This window comes from Cryptotermes secundus, unplaced genomic scaffold, assembly GCF_002891405.2.
Source record: "Cryptotermes secundus unplaced genomic scaffold, Csec_1.0 scaffold1076, whole genome shotgun sequence".
Classification (NCBI taxonomy): Eukaryota; Metazoa; Arthropoda; class Insecta; order Blattodea; family Kalotermitidae; genus Cryptotermes; species Cryptotermes secundus.
In genome coordinates, this window is record NW_019732383.1 from 76,958 (window position 1) to 99,651 (window position 22,694).

At 35.9% G+C, this 22,694-nt stretch overlaps 1 protein-coding gene across 1 annotated transcript in view; it reads right to left on the reverse strand.

The window, feature by feature from the left end:
- The window catches only part of LOC111867697 (unconventional myosin-XV), a 177,236-nt gene that overhangs the window by 72,328 nt on the left and 82,214 nt on the right, over nt 1-22,694 (reverse strand). Inside the window, exons 30-37 of the mRNA XM_033752782.1 lie at nt 21,618-21,767; nt 14,129-14,343; nt 9,237-9,344; nt 6,420-6,632; nt 5,277-5,441; nt 4,400-4,642; nt 3,188-3,363; nt 2,531-2,641 (exon numbers count right to left, since the gene is read on the reverse strand). Coding sequence (XP_033608673.1) covers nt 2,531-2,641; nt 3,188-3,363; nt 4,400-4,642; nt 5,277-5,441; nt 6,420-6,632; nt 9,237-9,344; nt 14,129-14,343; nt 21,618-21,767 — 1,381 coding nt within the window. The remainder of the gene's footprint in view (nt 1-2,530; nt 2,642-3,187; nt 3,364-4,399; nt 4,643-5,276; nt 5,442-6,419; nt 6,633-9,236; nt 9,345-14,128; nt 14,344-21,617; nt 21,768-22,694) is intronic.

Here is a 22,694-nt window from a genome sequence, read left to right on the forward strand (position 1 = left end):
GTTTTTATTTTGGACTACAGACACCTAACTTTATTGCTGTTGGCAGGAAGTTACAAATGTTTTCACAGGAATATGTGATACATGATGTGGTTCTCATCATGTGGGCGGGTGCATTGTTGTGATGAGGGAGCCAGTTGTGGTTGCACCGAAGTTCCAGTCTTTAATGTCACATAAAAGTCAGAGGTGACCATGTTGTTAGAAGGAACAAATTCATGGTGAACAATCCCCTTCACATTGGAAAAAACAATGAGCATGTTCTTTGTTGAACTCCAGATCTCTGCACGTTTTTGCTCTTGGTGATTGTGGGCTCTTCCACTGCAACGATAGTTACTTTGTTTCAGGATCATGACAGTAAATCCAACTTTCATCACCTGTTATGATCCTAGAGATAAAAGTTCGATCCTCATTAGCCTCCTCCTGTAGCATGAGACACATATTTATGAGTCACTGCTTTTGATCATTTGTCAACAGTCAGGGAACAAATTTCATGGCAATGCGGTGCATGTTCAAATTTTCTGTTAAGGTCTCCTGGCAAACTTCATAACTTATCCCAACGGTGTCTGTGAGCTCATGGATTGTTTGGCAATGGTCTTCGTGGATGAGTTCTCGATTTTTTCAATACTTTCTATCGTTTGCTTGAGCTTGGTTCTCTTGAACGTTTGTCACCTTCAACTGACACTCAACCAGCCTTGAAACGTGAATGCCATTCAAAAATCGCTGTTCAGCTTAAAGAATGTTCTCCAAAAGCCTCATGAAGCATTCCAAAGGTTTCGGTACCAGAGTTACCAAGCTTCAGGGAAAACTTGATGCAGACACGTTGCTTCATTTTGCCATCCATTGCAGACAAAATGAAACATGAAGTCAAAAAAGCACTCATGTAAAAACAGTGCGTGTTCACAGAGTGGTGTCACATGGCAGACTGATGCAATAGGCTTGCAGAAATGTGACCTTGCCCTCCCCTCTCATCTTTTTTCTCCAAGGCAGTCATAACAATAACAGCCATGGAACTTCCCGATAGCACTTTGTATCTATTATTATAATTGGCAACTTGAGGTCTGCAGTGACTGGATTGCATGAGGTTCATGTGTTCACCCATTTGTGTCACTAACCAATTAGAAAGAAGTTTTAATTTGAGTGAGGCAGAATTCATATATTTTATATCAGAATAAAACTATGTCACTATACGTATAAGTGTTTGAAAATTAAGGGTGGTAGAAGTTCAGTGTGTGCAAGACCAAGTTTTCATTAAAAGATAGCAAGGGGGAACAGTCATCAAACTTTTCAAAATATTATTATATATTTAGAAGTATTACCTGTGTTAGCCAAATCAATGTACACTTCTCAGTTAACGATTCGGACCATAAATTGTATTAATGTAATCAACAAATATTAAATTGGCAGAGAAAGAAGTAAATAAATGTTCACCAAGCAAAGTCTTGGTTTATTCAGTCACAATTAAATTAATCTCCCATTCCTGATTCAATGCCAATTCAAACATGCCTTGTTGCTAAATCAACTGCTCTATCAGTAATTTGAACAATCACAATGTACCAAAAGAAAGGAAAGGGAGGATCTGATAAGACATTACCATCACAGGAATACCTTTTCAAGCCCTAACTAATACCTTATCATACATTCTCCTCACCCAATCTTCATACCCCATACACCCAACACATTGAAGAAGGATGGAGTTTGTAGCTGGATGCCAGCTGCAATAGCTGTGTGATCAGTTACAACATGTTACTTTATATTGTGGCTTTTTACATGTCTTTCTCTAATACTTGAGTCGTGAGAATCAGATTTATGGTTAGAATATTATATTAAGCAATAAGAAAAGGAAACAAAATTAAAAAGAACTTTAAGATATATCTTTACAAATAAATCACAATGGTAACAGAAAATGGGTACATATTATCAACATCTTAGTCCAAGATTGTTACTTTACTACCTTAACAGAACACTTTGAGATAGAGTGAAATATAAAGTTGAAGAATGCATCTTCTTGGATGTTGCGCCATGTAGGTATACCTATCTATGCAGCGCCACATCCCAGAAGATGGCATTCTTCATAGTCCCAGCTGTGAAAACCTCAAATCTTAACTATAAAGCCAGATGGAAAGAGCAGAAACACATGTTACAATGGAGACAGGAGACAAAAGTATAAAAGATTCATACATGCAATAAACATTAAATACCGCTTTTATTCTGAAGATTTTAAAACAAAAAAAAAAAGTATATGAATTTTCACTCTTTCTGACTATACAATCCACTTTTCTAAAATACATGAAGTCAGTGACCCAGTGACAGGAAAAACAGTCAAATGAGCTGAGTATTGCTGTTAACTGTTTACAGAAGTATAGGTTTACTTTCTCTTACTCAAGTTTAAGAAATGTAGCAATAATGGCTATTTGCTATGAGTAAATTCTCAGACATAAAATTTTACAGAATAAAATATACTGTAATTTTCATAAAAACATACAACATTCAAATTGTGGTGGTGCAGTCTGTGTGTTTTTGTACATATAGCTACCTGAGACTATGATTGGCAGTGACCATTTCAAGTTTTGTTCGCATTTCGCTACTGATGTGAAGCTTGCCTATACTGCCTGGGCTCGGTCGAGCTGCCCCAACTTCAAATGCTCTGTAAAAACAATGTACATGCCATATCAATAAACCAGATCAGCACACAAACACTAAAATTCAAAATAACTGGATGTAATTATATCAGTCAATGTTGTACAGAAAGTAGCAGAAGTGAACGAGGAAATTAAGAATTGATTAAGAACTTTCATATCCAGAAAAAACAGTGGAAGAATGATATATACATATTAGGAATTCCTTGACACTTATGTAAAAAGGTAGGCCACACCATAGCTCAAACAGTTAGTCACTGGCTTCCTACCGCGGTGGCCTGGGTTTGATCTCGGGTCTGGTTAAGTGGGATTTATGGTGGACAAAGTGGCGCTGGGGCAAGTTTTCTCCAAGTACTTCGGTTTCCCTTGCCAATCTTCATTCCACCAGTTACTCCACAATCATCCTCACCTATCATCTGGGGCTGGTACAATAGACCAGAAGTGGCCACAGTACAAAGGACTTAGTCCCACCCCACTAGCAATAAAAAATATGTAAAAAGGTAAACTGGAGAGCAAAATGTGTGCTATACTGTGGAGAAGATAATCATCCTTACCTGACTGCATTCTTGTCTTTTCCATCCAGCACTCTGTGGTGACCCACATTGCCAGACCGACTATCTTTCCTACTAATGCCAGCACTACCTGGTGATCGCTCATGACTGACTCCACCAGGAGACCCACTGATTTCAAATTCTTCCCATTCAATTCCTTCTGACAGCTCACCAAATTCCTACAAAAATGGTGTACCTCCATGAATATCCAATAAATGCAATTGTCAGGACTATTAATAACAAAGCACATGTATGTAACCTGTCTGAAGAATTGATGACTTACATTCTCCTCAGAAGATGCTTTGAAACTTCTTGATTTCATACCCACCCAGAAGTCCCATCCTATACACAATATAGGTAAACTTTTGAAGATACTTAAATTCATTTAAGTAATCTCCCTTGCATGACATTACGATAAACAGTTTGGGCTTACTTTATTGTGTTTGTAGCCACACTGGAACCTTTCAGTTAAATCAATAATAAATTATTTAAATACATGCAGTGAACTACATTATTACAACAAACTACAATATTCTAAAATGGCAAAAATGCCACAGAAACTGTCATGTCTCTAACCATACAAACTGGAAATAGTAGGATTTGAGGTTCTCTGAGTGCTTGAGGAGTAACCCAAGCAAGAAACCAGCATAAAGCTGGAAGCAATCAAAGCCTGCATTATATCACAAAAGATAGAACTCTTCCCATTGAAAGCATTTCTTAAGCAGACATATAGAACCAATCATTTTCCAAATCAGCTTAAAAAATAAAAGTAAATGAACGTGAAATTTGTAACCTTTTTTGAAAGCAATAGCAATAAAAATAAAAATAAAAAAACAGGGATTTTAATTTATTTATTAGTTTACTTAACAATGCCTTTTTAACTGTATTCATTATGTAGCATAATGCTGAATGACATGTTGATTTTGATTAATGGTTGAAAGGGATATATAAGGAAGCTGTCATAACTTCATGGCATCTGCATGGAAGGACAGAGGTAAACCATCAAAATTCTGTTGGGATATTGGGCATTAAGGTTCAGAATCAAGTAGCACCTTCCAAAAATGAAACATGAGTGATAACCATTTGGCCTCAACATAAGATAATATCATTTTCACATGAAAGAACTGCTGAAAGAAACACACGAATGATAATTTATAATAAAATTAAGTGAAATTTCTGTAGCTTAATTTCAGCCTCTTTGAATACTAAACAAACCTGTGAATGCAGCTGCTGCTGTGGTGTTGTTTTGCGCTGGTGCTGTCTCATCTTGAACTGCAGGAAGCTGTCTGAACTTTCATCTTGTTCAGATTTTGGAGGAGGCCATCGCCACTTGCCAATTCTTACTGTCTTTGCTCGGCCATAAGGATCCAGAAAGGGGCGTGTTTCTGATGGATCCATATGTTCTGGTGGCGGAGGCATAGGAGGGGGAGGAGGAGGTGCAGCTCCTGAAGAATTTATCTGTAAGCAAAAACAGAAATCATAATTATGATATTAAAATAGTCATACATTTACTTATAATTTATTTAATGACGGTGTCCACAATTCAGATTATACAGTGCCAAGTGGCAGGATGATGGCAAATAAGAATTCAGGAAAGACATGAAAGAAAGTAGTTATTGCCTAATTTGAGGGACTGTCATCATATTTACCTGGACTGGTAAAACATCAAAAATCCCTGTTAGGATGACTGGTTGCAGGCCTGAGATTTGAACCCTTCTTGAAAATACCAACTGTACTGATATACTTGGATTCAATGAAGTTTCAGATTTTTTATTACGTTTTCTCTACTGCTAAGTTTTCACTGACATGTCAAAAAATGACATGGGGACAGGATAACAGGAAAGAGAAAAAGTAACAAGAAAGACAGACTGAAAATAGCATATATCAATGGAAACTGCAGTAATTTTGAAGTCCCTTGATTGAAATTTTAAACCTCTACAAATTTTCTATATTAATTCAAAATTCTAGTTTCACTACAGTAATCAGTCCAATATGCTGAAGGACAGTAACCCCTGTGAAAGTATTTCAAACATGCTCACTACACAAAGATAAATCAGATGCTGTACCTGTTAACTAAAAAATGACTGCCTACCTTGTTAGAGTACCCAGATTCTGTGGAGCTCCTCCTGGATTTGAGTTCACTCAGCACATTGGTGAAGGCTGCCTGAGGGGTGCCTGAACCTGGACTCTTGGTAGGGCTGAGCTTCCGAGTGGGAGACAGACGGAGCTGGTTTGGGGGTGACTGGGAACGAAGAACCTGTTATTAAACAACTCCATTCTTCAAGACTCTCAGAGTGTTACCACCAGCAGGTTACCTAATCTTATAACTATATTCCTACTATACCAATTAAACCTAAAACGGTCTTGCATTTTCATTATGACTCGGGTTCAGTATATATTTTCTGCATTGTTTTAAATTATTACTCCAAATTTCTTCACTAAGGCTGGGTCAAAAACTTAACCCTGATGATTCAGATTTATTTTAATACATGAGTGCCTACACTACAACCAACCATTAATGATTTAATTGTTATTCATATTAAAAATATATTTTAATGGCAAATTTGCAATTAATACACAACCACATATTCTAAATATATCACATGCAGGATTCTAAATTCTGCCAAATTATTTCCAGTATAACTGAATGTGATGCTGTCAATCTCAACTAAATTAATCTATGGAGAAAAGTTTTTTAAAAGCTATTAATCACTCATTACTTCAAGAAATCCACTGCATTTTTGTGGAAACTGAAGTTCCATCAACATGCTTACAAGAATTTACCATTGGACCATATTCTGAGCCTAATAAATTCAGTCCACACTTTTAACTTGTATTTCTGTAGCATTCATTTCCATATTGTCCTCCCATTTAGGACTAAACTTTCCTTTCAGGTTTCCTGCCTAAAATTTTGTATACATTCCTCATCTCCTCATACCTGTTATATGTTTCACCAATCCTGATTACATCATCCTTAAGTATATGGTGAAGCATACAAAATGTGAAATTCCTCATTACATATTTCACTACTGCTGTTTTGCTTAATATAAGACAAATTGGAGGCCAGTTAATACTTGTTATCCTTTACTGCAGTAGTTTTCTATCTTAACCTTTTTTAGAGAAGGCTTTTCTTATCAAAATATTGAAGCTACTAATCTAAACTTGAACTTCACTGCTTAGGTATGTTAACTTCTGACGAACATACACTAATACTTCCTGACTAATGTTGAATTACCTGTGCTTTGACTGTAGTCTCTTGTTTTATGAAGCTTGGACTTTGCTGCTGGTATGGTGAAGCAGCATTAAAATGGGACTTTGGAGGGAGGGGAGGTGCAGGAATCTGTTGCTGAAGTGGCATGCTTGCTGACATGGCAGGCATTGTGACATTAGAACCGACTCGTTTTTCCGTTGACCACAGTTCTCCATTCTCTGGCTCTCGGAAAGATACCTAAAAAAATACAAGCACATTGTTCTAACAGCAATTCATTCATTAAATAACTGTTAATCCAATTACAATAAAAACCTTCAGACATGCTAGAGATTTTTAGTCATGAAAATGTTTGGAGGTAGGCCAAGTTCGGAACTAAATAAATGTAAAATATTACTCCAGGCAATGAACTGCATAAGATGATTGAAGATGACCATGCTTCTTATCTTAAAATAAATTATAAATATGTACAGCTGTTAGTTTCAAAATGTACTTTAGGTTACTGAAATACTCTCATTCATTAAGAAATTAAAATGTGAGGTTACACTTCAAAGTATTCCAAAGTAAGAAATCTTGATTTATATTGGAATCATGACATGCACTATAGGCATTCAAAACTAAACAGGTTCAAACTATTTTCCCGGGGTAGCGCAGTGGGTGTAGCAACTGGCTAAGGGCTGGATGACCAAGGAGTTGGAGTTTGAGTCCCTGTAGGGTCAAGAATTTTCTCTTCTACACATCATCCAGACCAGCTCTGGGGTCCACCCAGCCTCCTATCCAATGGGTACTGGGAGCACTTTTCCCAGGGGTAAAGCAGCCAGGGCGTCAAGCTGACCACTCACCTCCAACTAATGATAAGGTCAAGAAAATGTGGATTTATACATCCACTCCCCTATATGACTTCATGGCGTAGTGCATAATTAGTTAAACACAGGGACAACTTTCTCTTTATCCTTCCATAATATTTACAGTAATAATACTTGTATAATGTGTGTTTATAGAACTATGTTTAATTTGACTGTTCTCATCAGAAATAGTGTATGTAATTAAAACATTAGTAACTAGTAGCACATGACTTTGTAAACACTGAAAACTGTAATAAATACCTTGTCCATAATCTGTACAACAGTGCATTGTTCCCATCACTGTCCAATCTTCCACTTTGTTTGTGTTCGTCTGTTCCAATACTAGCAGTAATGAATGGACTCATGACCAGTACAATTGTACTTACAATAAAATAATATAAGCAGTACTATTACTATATAGCATTAATAATCATAAAATTTTTGCTGTTACCTATCTGTATTATCATTTTACTTTCTCATATATGTAACATGTTCACTACAAGAAAACTCTATGATTGTGAATAAAGTCATGCATACATTTTGAAGAATTTATGCATTTTTGGCCTCCCTGAATATGAAAAGTGAGTTTTTGAATGTTGTCTGTCTGTCCATATGAATACATAGATGTGTGTCTTACTAGCATGGATTTTGCTAATATTTGGTATTTAAAAACTTATCCATTACAAGTCAGTGCCCAGTGGATATGAACACTTTAGCTCTAAATATATGGACCCTACATATGGGTTCCAAAAACAAAATGGTCATTTTGTTGAAGACATCTAATGATTTTTATTATATTTCAGTAACTGTGGAGACAATCTTCCTACATGAAATGGCAGAGGTGCTATTTCCAGAAAAATAATGGTATGCACACTAGGAGCCAAATGCACAACATCAATTTTGTTAAAACCTGCTTTACCAACCACATAGATTTCATTGTTATTCAGTCTACCAAACAAAACTTAATTTTTCTTCCATGGTAATGCAGTCAAGGTCAATCATATATGAGAAAGTATGAACATTCTTTGCACCAACTTTTTATTTTCCATTCCTTTCAGAATGATGCCAGAAAAGTCAAAATGTGCTTTACCTTCAGTTCTACCTGATGCAGCATTCATAAAATTGCAAACTCAAGCTTTTATTTAACCGAATATGACACTCTTAGGATGCATTGGGGAGTGGAATTATAGCCCCATGCATTCTTAAACTTGGCACTAGGCAGGGGTGACTGGTCAGCTTCACTCTGCAGTTGTTTCATTCAAAAGGAATACACCTATTTAACAATTACATAGGAGGCTCAGTGAGCACCACAGCTGTTCTTGAGGTGGTGGTTAAAGAAGTATCTCTGCCCCTAGGAGGAATGAATTCTCTGTAGTTCAAGCTATAGCCAGTCAGTATCCATCCATCCATCCATCCATCCATCCATCACCCGTCCACCTATGCACCCATTCATTCATCCTTCCTTCCATTCTTCTGTGTGTCTGTGTGTCTGTCTGTCTGTCTATTCTTGTTGCTCCATCTTGGAGCATAGGGCATCCATGAAACATTTCATTTCAATTTAGTTTCTTAATCTCTGACAGTTGGTAGGACTCCTTGGATGGAGGATCAGCCTGATGCAAGGCTGATACCTACACAAGGCAATAAAAACACGCAATAAACACAGACAAATATCCATGACTTGAGTGGGATTTGAACCCGTGATCCCAGCATTTGAGTAAGATATTTTATGCCATAGAAAGCATGGTCACTGTGATTGGCTAGCCTATCAGTACACTCACTTAAAATTCCCATCCCACATTAACCTAAAACTCCTCATTATCTCCCAAAAGTGTAGGTTGTGGAACTAGATAAAAGAACATATATATATTACTACAATTAGTAGAACAATATATAATAAACTTCCTACTCCAGAATACAAATGAAAGTATGGACTCAAGTGAAAGACAACTGGAACTGAAGAAGACATTGAGTAGAGGCAGAACATGCTGTCAGTAAGTACCTTCGAGTTCCTGCCTAGCGTATCGAATGTTGGGGGCTGCATCAGCCCTGCCATCTGGTGGGAGAGAGAAGAAGGAGCAGCTCCTGACATGCTGAGCACGTGCATACCCTAGAATAATCATGCGTCACATGTCACCTCTTTCACAGACAGAGGCCAGAAGAGAAATGAAACCTATCTATCTTGGCCATAACCCATTTCTGTACATGCCTGAGGCTAAATGTATAAACTGGAAATGACTAGCTAAGTAGTATTAATAATAATCTTATGATAAAGAAATGTTTGCACAACTTAACAAAATGTAACAAGTAATTTCTTTAAATAGGTGGTAAGTACAAGAGAAGTTAAATCATTATTCCACAAGTTTTGTACAGAAAAAAAACTGGAATGGAAACCTTCAAGTAAAAGCTGAACTAAATACATCTCCACAACCTTCAAACACAGGGTAATTTTATGAAGTGTTGAACTGAACAAAAGTTACAAGTGTTTCCTACTATCTGTCTTAGATGTTCAAATTTCCAATAGAATAATTAACTACATAATGAGAGTACAAAATATACTTATTGTGTCTTGCTAATATACAATTTATCAATATGGCTACCCATGGTGGGAGAATGAAAGTAATGGTAAGAAATTAAGCATAAAGATCTCATTATTTTGATCTCTGCATTTTACTGAATTCATTTAATAATTTCAGAAAACAGATTATGTACAGGTTAGAGACCTTCCTCAAAACTTGATTAAAGAATATAGTAACAAAGACCTCAAGTTGTCATTACACTCTTAGGTAAGAAGCAAACTCAAATCTTGAGTTTCATGGTTTGTCTACTGACATACGTATATGCACAAGACTAATAACAGAACATAATAATATAGAAAAGATTACACAATTTTATGCAAATAGTAGAACTTACAGAAACATATAATAATCATTAAGTAAACCTGATAGTAGTTTGCATATGGCCTCATATGGGCAGCATGCTCTATGATCTGCTTCAGAAGAAATTATCGAATCGTATTAATCGTTAAAAATAACGTTCAGCAAGTGAACAATAAAATTTGTGGTTCCTCCAGAATAGTAATCTCCAGTTTGAACTCTACAAAGTGTATACAGGCTATGGTGGATTATTTACTGATTTTAAATCATTTAATTGATCCTAGATTATTTGGATGCAGATTTTTGTCACTTTGAACTATACAAATCTCCACATAATGTGTGACTTGCATATCCTGTCCCATACAACCCACCCCATCTACTATCAAATCATGAGAGTTTTCCATTTTTTGAACAACACATGTCACCTCCTTTGCAGACAGAGGCCAGAATAGAAATAAAGCCTATCTGTCTCAGTCTTAACCCATTTTTATAAATACTTTAGGCTAAATGAATTGAATAAATTGTGAAGAAATTACTAAATCAATTGCACTTAAAATCAGAATTATCCAGCATATACAGTTAGTTACAGTTAGTTAGTTACTTGAGTCTGTTGGTTGCATGATGAAACTTTTGTAGAAATCCAATATAAAATCAAAACAAGGGGGTTGTGCTTTAATTTTTGCATGGGAGTATTCTTAGTTGACATAGTGAATGAATGAGTGAATATTTTGGATAATTCACATAAGGCAATTTGATCACAAAAGTAACTAACCTCTACTGAAATGACAACTGTATGTGGAAGAATAATGAGTTGCACTGCTAATGACAACCAGTTGTAAGACATACTGGATACATATATTGTAGCATTTAGACCCATTGCTAGGTAATGGCCTGTACACAGGCAACAGAGGAACACATCACGTACAAGGTGATGTCAGACAACAATAGAAGAGGTGTTGTATGCAGCATCTTCTGTGGGTCCACTCTGAGGCTATATCATTCGACCAACCAAGTTCAGTGCAGTTAGTGAGTACAGTGCAGTTGAGTACAGTGGAGTGAACAAAGTTGATTGGTGAGCTGTTAGTTAGAGGATTACAGCAGTTTGGTCATTGTGAGCTGCTGCTGTTAGAAGTTGTAAGCTGATGCATGGAGATAGTTCTGGAACTGAGAGTAAGAGAAATATCTGCCATTGGAAGCTGTTACCCGGAAATGACTGGCAAAGACACAGCAGACTGTGTCTTAATGTGTGCTGTACTGAATTATAGAGCGTGTGAATTACCAACAGCATTATAGTTACTTATAATTACGATTTGTAAGCAGTCAATAAAACCAATTACCAGTCCAAACCTTATCTTTAGTCACTCATACACATTACAATATGCATATAATAGATTTGTCTTGGTGAATGTTCTTTAAAATTTTTACTGGGTTGATGAGAATTACAGATGCCCGGATAACAGGTAACTGGGTGTTTATTGCAGTATTATTTCCAATTTTCTGATAAGGAAATGTTTTGCACAGCCAAACGTCTTACCAACTTCTAACAAATCATTTATTTCAGTAGCTGTACAAATGACAGACGTTATATCATCATCACAGTTTGTGATCAGCAGGCACCATAAAATGAACTAAACAAACTAAACTAACACCATGTTGCAGAGTTCTTCCTGAGACTATGCCACCTGAAGCTTCATTACCATTTTCACTAGAATCTTTTAGGGACACAATGCTAAGCCAGATAAATCCAATTCATATCCTCACACACTCCTTCTCGAAAATTGTTTATAATATTGTCACATGTATGAGTGACTATAGACAGAGTTTGGACTGGTGACTTGATTCACAGACCACTTATAAACACATCTCATAACTACAAGTAAATATAACAGCCTCACTGATCTACATACTCTAAAGAACATTGTAACTACAGCACACATAAAATCTTCTATATCTTCACTAGTTATTTCTTAGTAACAGATCCTGACAAAGTACTCTGCTTACATCCTTACTGTCCAGCAAATATCCCACAACAATTAATCTCTAAACTTTGTCCCACTTCTAACCCCTTGGCACAGATGGCATAGCAAACACCGCTCCTCACTGTTGAATCAATTGTTGCATACACAGTCATCCATGCGCAACCCGCAGAAAACACTGCTTTCCAGCTAGTCCATTGGCACACTGTCCACTGCCTAGTAATGGCTTTTGTCTTGTTGCTTGTTTCATGGTTGTTGCCTAGCAATGGGTCTGTACACCACAGTATTATTGTCATATCTATGCCAAAGGTCTCCCAACCGCTATCTTCTCTTCAGGTTTCTTACTAATATTTTTACACTCCCATTATGTTCCACACGTATCATCCATGTGAGTCACTGTAATTTGATCACTCTGATATTTAAAAATGTAGCTTTTTCCATTCTCTGTTACTTCCTCTTTGTAATGCTTAAAAGTTCTCCTCATCCTCTGGTCTTCAAATAGTCAATTGAAGATCATCTCTCAACTTCATTATTAACTAAATTACAGCATTAGAATGTGATGAATCAATTAAGGGTTTGGTGTTCCATGTAGCAATAAACACTGGAGAACACTGTTCTTGAACAGAATCATAAGGATCTAGGATCATGCCACTGTGAAAATATTATTATGTTAAAAGTTAGCTGTCACATTATTACCATTCAGTCAAGTACACATGCATTCCACATCAGAGAAAAATTCACATTATCTTTATTCACAGCACATATATAAAGCAAGATGGTACTCATGCAGCAGCACTTCAAAACTGGTGCTGGCAGCCACCAATAATGTTCACCCATCGTTATACACTGTACAAGGGGGGACGAAAAGAAAAAAACAGAAAGGACACAATGAATTTTCATGCTAATGTATTTTAGACAGTAATATTTATTCTTCAGCACAAATAATGAATTTTAGCTACAACAGAAACAAGCCAAGCTGCACATATGTTTACCTCCTATCTTTGCTGCATACTGTACTCAGCAGCATTAGTTAGTTCTGTGGTTTTTATCTAAAAATAGTTCCCATCCATCACAATTGATTTTTCATTATAATACCTATGAGTGGATCACCCTTTACTATTCATCATCATCACTGGACAAAAAAGCTCTTTTTGAGCCATGGCCTTCCTTAGACGTTTCTGTGAGAATGCATCTGGTTTTCACTTCTTTGGATTCCACAACAGCTTTTTTTTTCGGAGCAAGGTTTCAGCCCTGCATTCAAACCTAATCCTGAAAGTCTAAGTCACTGTGTTCATGTCCCCCAGTGACAAGGTGGTTCAGTTATACCCCCCAGGCACCTGGTTCCCTTTCAGTTGCTTTCTACAGCTAACAGGCCTATGGTGAATCTATTCTAAGCTGCCTCTGCATGGGGATCCTTTGCTGTTATAAAAGATTATTCTAGATCATCATTCTCCAACAGCTGTCTTTAAATTAAAGTGAAGTTTATTTGTATGTAGCAGATGAATTTTTAGAACAGAATGTGTTTTGTAAGACAAGTTCGTGTACTGACCTTATATTTTTTTTTATATGGCCTCCTTTGCTATACATATTCCATATCACCTAAGTCATGAATTTTACATTTTGAGGATAGAGTCTCTTTTATATCTCACCAACCTGAATGAATGTTTTTTCTTCAGTTCTTTACTTCAAGATTTTGTAAGGGTAAAATTTAGGAATTGGTAAAAGAGTGCTATCTAGTTCTCTTGCATGAAAATCAAAGGACAAGATCATTCATTTTTAAAAATACCCTCTAATTATTTTAATTAAATTTCACCCACATACAGTACCTTCTCTAATGAAGGTGTACTAAGAAAACTTTCTCCCTCCCCCCCCACAATTAATATTGTATTACAATTATCTTAAAGTAAATTTGTGTAATGAATTTTATAGTGTTTATTTCTAATAATTACTGTAATTTTCTTACTTGTGTATAACACATAGAACAAATGTGTCATTCATCATTACTGAACAGGATAAAATGTACAGGATATGTCAGTACTCACTGGGGTCTGCTGCTGGGTTGCCAGAGGCTGAACAAGCATCTGCTGTAGAGCCTGATTCTGTGCAAGCAGCTGTTGCTGGATCTGAATGTTCTGTGCCATTGCTGACTGCAAGAATGCACGTTGCAAGTTCTGCTGATATGCTGCAACTGCTGGATCCACTCCTGTAGAACCTGCCTGCTGCTGTCCTGGTGTCGGGAATGTTGGCAGACTTAGACCTATTCACAGAACGAGGATAAATAAGATTAAAAGTGTGCATTCTATACCAGAGTGCACAGAATTTCCACACAGTGTCCTTGTACTATGGCATTCTGAATATTTCTGGATACATTTAATGAACATATTTACAATATTAATTATAATTTTCAATTCAGTTATCATATAACTGTCTTTCGTCACTTTGTTACCGTGGATAGTATTGGGATGCACTGCTAAGCAACAGTCAGATAAACAAGTTCCTGAGCATTACACTGTCAATGAGAATAGACGTCCATTGCTGGACAATGGGTTTGGTTACCATGCTATTACAGATGTATCCAGCAAAATGCAGACATGAACAGAAGTAATGGATCTCTATTAGGTTCACCAGCATTTTATAAAATGCCTTGCATTTGTCAAAATTTGAGGATTCAATAGGTGAAGTGTTACCAAGTAACAACTAGTAAGCAAGCGGTGAAGACTTTATTTTATGTGTGATAGTTACAGTAATCTTTAAGAGCCTTGTAATTGATTGTAGTTATGATTTGTGAGTATCCAATAAATCCAATCACCAAATCTATAACCCACAATTATTTGTCAAGCTAACCCTTTAGACCTGACAGTATTATTACTATGCTTAACATGGGTTGCCATGCAACTTAATAATGGCACTAGCGCCCTCCCCACCAAAAAAGTTTCTGCATCCACCATGCTGTCATTACCGAATGTAAAAAATTATAAACTACAAGAATGGAGTAATCTCCAATAGCATAATGTCATACAAAATTTTATCAAAATTTGCTGCCCCTGCTGAAAATCCAGTTCTGAAAGGAAGGAGGATGTTCAATGTTCTCTTGCTGAGGTGAGCAAACTCCATTCAAATGCCCTCCCAAAATTCTACTTACAGCTTCCTAGGAAACTGGCCTTTTGAAGAAGTATCAGATATAATTTCAATGCAATTTTCTTATCATTCAACAGAAAATTCATAATTCTGGAGTGAATAAGCATGGAGTAAATCTGTGATCCACTTGTGATCCCTTAATGCTTCTGGAAAGTACTTAGAAAACCTGGACTGCAGATTAACCAACTGATCTTTGATACACCGCGGGCTATGATGAAATCCCAGAAAAGTTAGTAAAATTTAGTATTCAACCTATTTGTAAACCTTTAACATTTATTTTTAATTTGTCTCTTTGTACTGGAATTTTTCCTGATCAGATGAAGATTGCCAAAGTTCGCCCTATTCATAAGAGAGGACGAATTCAAGAATTATCTAATTATAGACCTATTTCACTATTACCTGTTTTTTCTAAAATCTTTGAAACATTAATATATAACATAGTAGTGAATTTCTTAAATAAACAGATTTTGAAATCTGATGCCCAAAACGGCTTTAGACAAAATAAATCAACTCATACAGCACTGCAATCATTTATTGAGGATGTTCAGAAAGCATTAGACAATAAGTTTTTTGCTTTGGGTATTTTTTTGGATCTTTCCAAGGCTTTCGATGTGATAAACCACAAATTACTGTTGGCTAAATTGGAACTTTATGGGTTTAGAGGAATTTCACTCTCTTTGATGAGATCATATCTTACGGGTAGATCCCAGTTTGTAGAAATTGACCATGTTGATGCCAAGTCTCCAAATCAAAAATCATTCTCCTCTTCGTGTAAGGAAATAAAGTACGGTGTTCCTCAGGGTTCGGTTCTGGGACCTCTTTTGTTTTTAATGTTTATAAACGATTTGCCTAAAGCTGTTCATGAAGCGAAAGTTGTTTTATTTGCAGATGACACCAATATACTAATTATTGACAAAAATCTTAAATCTTTAAATGATAAAACTATAGTTTCTATGCATCAATTAGAAAATTGGTTCGCGGTAAATCATCTTATTATTAATATTGAAAAGACAAAAGCACTCTTTTTTCAGGGACGTGGTCCCCGTCAAATTGATAAACCGGAACTTTATTTGAATAATAAGAAAATAACATACACAGCTAATTTAAAATTTTTAGGTATATATATTACAGAGAATTTAAGTTGGTCCTCTCACATTCACCATTTAGTTCAAAAATTAAACAAAACCATCTATCTTATCAAATCCTTACGAGATTTGGTCAGTCTTCCAATTTTGAGAAGTGTGTATTTTGCGAAATTTGAATCTTTATTGAGATATGGTATTATTTTTTGGGGCTGTGGTCAAAAGGGCATTCAAACTGTATTTAAAATCCAAAAAAAATGTTTAAGACTGATCAAAAGAGTCAATAACAGGATATCATGTAGAGAATTTTTTGGTGAATTTAAAATTTTAACCTTAACTTCATTGTATATCTTTGAGACGTTGTGTTTTTTAAGGAAAAATAGGATATATAACATCTCGTATTCAGATGTGCACGGTTATAACACAGTACATAAGCAGAATTTGTATGTCCAACCATGTAACACCTCACGTTGTAAAAGGAGTGTGATTAACATGGGAATAAGATTGTATAATAACTTGCCCTCTCAAATAAGAAGTATTCAAGAGTTCAAGGTTTTTAAGTGTCAATTAAAGGATTACTTGTTGTGCAAAGCTTTTTATTCCCTTCAAGAATATTTTTACAAGAATTAGCTTAATAATAGAACAAAGATACTTAGGTAATTTATTTTAGATATTGCATGTAATTTATAGTTTAGCTTTTGTTGCCTTATTATACTCATCCACTGTTTTATCATATTTAAAGGATTTATTGTGTTATTTTTCTATGGTTTTTTATATTATTAGTCATTTGATGTGATGTTTAATCTCATATATTTTTTTAAAAAACTGACTTGTCCAATTGTACATAATGTAACAGTTATGGATGTTAAATAAATCAATCAATCAATCAAACACTGATCAATTCTAGCGCCACATATTTCCATACTGTTTTCCTCCACAAAATCCTTCGAACAAATATATATTTCCAAATTTCTTCCTTATAGCTTTCTGACTCACAAGCCCAATTTCCCAACAGATGCCTTCACTTTATCAGTCACTACAATGATGTTAGTATCATTCCCTTACATACTTGTGTTTGATGTACTGAATTTCTCAAAAATATAACTTAAGAATATTAACTCAGAAACAAAATATTCACGACGAAAATGTTCATCATACTGTAACGTGTGTAGCTAGGCAACAGCACAGTTAAAATCTCCTTGTGTAAGCACATTCAACAATAGGATGAATGTTTATAGCTCGTTACTAGGCAACAGTCAGCGTGCCAAAGGGCTGGCAAGATAGCTATCATGTGAATGGCTTTCTATGGGGTCTGTATCATGACCGTTGCTATGTAATGATTTGGTAAACAGTTTCAACAACAGAAGCTGTGTTTTCTGCATGGTCGGTGCAGAGGCTATATAACAACAGTTACAGACCCATGTGGAGGCAGAGTCGAATACCCCCATTGTGACCTTGTGAGTCATAGGAGAAAATGAAAAGGGAAGTCTCAAACCTGAGGCAGTAAAATATGGTCACGAGTTCCAAAGGACTTGGACCCATGAAAGACTGTGCTCACAAGGGTCAGCAGCATATACAAAAGACAGGCTCATCCTCTCATTAGAGAGTCAAACAGTAATAAATATCTGGTCATGAACCCCAGATGGGGCTTGACACCAAGACTTACTGACTGACTGATTGACCATCAGTCGCAATGTGACATTGACTTTGACTTTGATTTTGAACAGGTTTCAGTTTTTAAGTGCAGTTCTGTTCAACTAAGTTCTCAGTAAGAGACGACCATGGGAAGTTAAGTTTTGAGTTCAGTAGGTGCAGCTGTGTTCCAGAGTGATTCAACAAAAATGACAAGAGGACTTCATAGTGTTTTGAAATGCTAGTTTCAGTGTTGAGATCCGTTGCCAGGAGACAACTAGTGAAGATGGAAAATCCTAGTGCGTGTGCAACATTAAACTATAAAGTGTGAAATCAGTGATAGCACTACAATTAAATGTGATTGAGACTGTAACCAAGGTGCTAATAAATCCAATCATCTGAACTAGAACCCATCATTCTCATCATGCATACCAACCTACACATGACAATACACTATACTTTCTTCTTCTAGAAACAGTATTAATCCTTCTTGCAAGTTGTAAGCATGAGTCATAACGTTTCTCCTTGACAGCCAATGAGAATTACAGTAAAACAAGAATGACTGATACCATGCCCCAATTTTCTGCAAAAAAATCTCTGTTTCAATAGACATGTCTTTATGTAGCTTATAGTTTCAATAACTGTATCCATCACTTCACTCAGTTCTGGGTATAATTCCTCCATAGCCAGCAATATATGTTGTATTTATATGACATATTCCACATCTTACAGTCATTTTGACTAACTCTGGTTCCATGGAATGCAATGCAATGTAATGTAACACAATGCATCATACAGTGTGTCCACATAGGTTCTGGTATCGATTTTTTAATTATGGCCTACAGTTTTTCTTTATGTCCCACCATTGTACCTGCTAAATCTGTGTACAATCCAAGTCAGTCTGAATATTTAAGACTTTTTCTTTTGAGAAATCATCAACAATTTTGAAGAGCGCTTTTCCTGTTCTTCTTCTTTTTACAGGTTTGCAGAAAAGCATGTCTTTATTAACTGTTGCATGTTAAATGTATCACACATGAGCTATCAAGTGACCAGTATCATTACAACCAGTCATTTCATCAACTTGTATTGAAAAAAGTTTTTTCACAACTTCTCAATCAGCTGTTTTTCTAAGTTTTCTGATATATCAACGATCCTTTGAGGGACCTATTTGATAGCAGTATATTATGAAGCTACTGAACACATTTTTCACTGAACATTGTTTGTTCCTTGTCTATTACAGCTGGGAGTATCACACTTTCAGTGACTGTATGGGGCTCCTTGTTCTGTACTATTCTGTATGAGATTTAATAAAATGGTAAAAGGGTTTTGGATGTTATAGTAGTAGTATTAAGAAGTCTCTTTTGCTGGATGCGAATTTCATCAAGTTTTCTATGGAAGTATTCTTCCATCTTGTTTTTCATTTCTGAATGTTTCATTTTAAGGTGCCACTTCAGTATATTTGTCTTCATACTCTGAGCTACCAAGATGAATTAGATGTCCTCACACAGCCACAAAGCTGAGTCCCTAATGGTACATAAACTTATACTGTCATTGAATTCCTAAACCACCCATGCTCTGTGAGTCTGAATTCTGTAGTATCGTATGAAAGCTAAATTATTTCAACCAAACAGAGGATTTTAAAAATGTTCCTCCATATTTTGTTGAAAATAGTTTTTCCTATGAACAACAACCAGGGAGATGTGCCCCCCCCCCACACTTTGGGAACCTCTGGGTTAGTGCAGTCTGCTGTGTTGTGAATACAATTAAGCTGTATTATTGAAGTTTTGAGAACTTTAATTTTAATCACTTGGAAATTAATATGTGCTCTGCAATTAGATCACTACATGAGATTTACAATGCTGCATTAGTACTGATGGTTTGTAGGTGGATTAAATACTATAAAGAACAAATACAGTAAATATCACATACACAGAAGACACAACTAAGAGAAGACAACGTATTTACAACTTTGAAACGAAACTGCAACATAAGATAACATCAAACAGAAAAAATATTAACTATAAAGATGAAAAATGTATGTATATTTACAGAGCTGCTCAAAGGCATATTCCTTTACAAAAGATTCAACTGATTAATACATAACTACATTAAACATTCAATAATTAGAAGAAAAGACATGAGAGATCTACACATGAAAACAAAATACATGGAAAGAAATTGAGTGCAATATGTAAAAAAAAATCAGTCTTCAATTATCTCACTGTTTGACTGCACAGTTTCACTTTTCATTTGCTTGCTGCAAGGTAAAATGAGAGTTGACAATGCAACTTCAGTTATGATCACACTTCAAACACTTTATCTCACATTAGATGGCTGTAGTTATAATAATTATACTAATGATAAGAAGAATGCAAAGGATGTAACTCTTGATGTAGTACACAGAATTCCCAGTGGTGTTCCTTGGAGTTCATTAAGCTTACATGCAGACTGTTTATAAAATTTAATTTATATCTTGTAACATAGATGAAAAAGTTCATTTATGACTTTGACTAAATTAGATTTTCTTATGGATCAACATGGTTGAAAATCAAAATAAAAAGAAATAATTTTATTGAAAGTCTTCTTTATCAAATTTTGAAAAAATTAGCCAATGGTTTATTTGCTGGCAATAAGTCACAGACAGACAGACAGGCCTGACCACTGACAAAATTGGGCATAAATACAAAATTTTACCAAGATTAGCTAAACAGTTCTTGAGCTATCTAATAAACCAGTAATGAAAAAAGACCTTTTGTTTAACTACCTCAAAACTTGGAGGTCATAAAAATCTGTTGGGTATAAAATGTAATTTCATTTCTTTCTAGAACGTTTCACTCCAATAAATATCTGGACTGCAATGCATGGGTTATGCTCAAAATGTGCACAGAAATGCATGAAAGCTTTTACACAAATCATTTGTTATTGTTGCCTGATTTTAACAGAAATTAAAATTACATCTGCAGTGCAGTCAACAATGAACCTGAATTTATTTCACTGCTAAATTCAAATTTCTCTCTAACCAATGAATGGCAGTCTGCAAGAGCTATAGACAGAGGTGATGTACTTGGTTCTTTGGCAACATATATCTCTGAAGTGAGTAAAAATACTTATTGTGATGCATGTAATGTCCTGCCGATCTGGGCACAATTCATAACCTGGAATTTATGACATAAGGCAGACAGACATATAGCATAATCTCCATCTGAGATTTTCATTTGTTTAATTTGGACTGGGAAGGAGAACTCAACTGGAAATACAACTGGCAGTTATGGATTTAATAAATACTCATATATATTCCACACTGTACAGCATCTATATGATGAAACATTTGGTCCTTTCTACATCAAGAGACTATATAATTCATATTTTTTTCCAGTACTGATTTAGTCTAATTTAATGTAGTAAGTGATTCACGACTGGCTGAATCTCCAAACACATATTTTTTCTAAGATTATAACATAAATTTGTGTTCAAAGTAATGTGCTTTGAAATGATTTTTGAACTATATAAATACTGGATTGTTGATATGAACACTTGTCAGTACTGATATCTCTGCACACAACTGTACTTTTCTGTGGCTCCCATTTTCATTAACTCACCAAATGATTAATGGTTGCATAAAAAATCTTTCAATACTACCAGTACTATGCAGTCAATACTGTGCAAGCATCTACTGTACCTTGCATGTTGTATATTGGGATTGGCATAAAGCCAGCTTGATCTGCAGACATCGGAGCTGAGTAGAATTGTGGCATGGCAGCCATAGCTTGAGCAGCACCAGTCATGCCCCCTGCAGGACCCATGTATGTTAAGCTACCAGATGACTGGGCTGAATAGCCACCCCAGTGATGATAAGACAGGACAGCCAAACAAAGAAACAAACAAACATGCAGGACATAGAAGAGAAAGCACCTGGTTAGGCTAGTTCACACAAACATACTTGGGAATGAGGAGAAGTCAGGATATTAGATAAAGTACACTTCTAAAGAGGGAATATATTCTGTACTTGAAATTTTAGTTTTTTTAATGCTAGTGGGGTGGGACTAAGTCCCTTGCACTGCAGCCACATCTGGCCTATTGTACCAGCCCCAGATAATAGTTGAGGGTGATTGTGGAGCAATTGGTGGAATGAAGATTGGCAGGGGAAACCGAAGTACTCGGAGAAAACCTGCCCCAGCGCCACTTTGTCCACCACAAATCCCACTTGACCATACCCAGGATCGAACCTGGGCCGCCACAGTGGGGAGTCAGCGACTAACCGCTTGAGCTATGGTGTGGCCCAAAATTTTAGTTATTACCATACCATTTTATATCTGTATGATATGAACTGTTCTCTGAAGTCAGTGAAGTTAGGAGAGGTGTAGATATGTTCTGTAGAAAGTAGTGAGAATTACATAAATTGTCAATGCCCTGAATTTATTTATTTATTTGTGTGTGGTTGATTTACTGATGCTCTCAGCATCTCAGAATTCTAATGTTGAATGGTAGGATCATTAGTGATTAATGAATTAAAAAGTTTGTGGAAGGAAATTCCTCCTGGCTTAATTTGAGGTGCTGTCCCAGAATTTTACATGAAATTTCTGAGGAAAATGATGAAAACCCTCAGTCAGGACAGTCAATATTATGGCTGAGATTTGGTCACTTCCTGAATACAAATCAGAAATTCTACTGTGTGCAAACTTGCTTGGTATCAATGCAAATAATGTTACATGATAACCAACTGGATATGCAGGGATTAAGAACCATAATGTTTCAT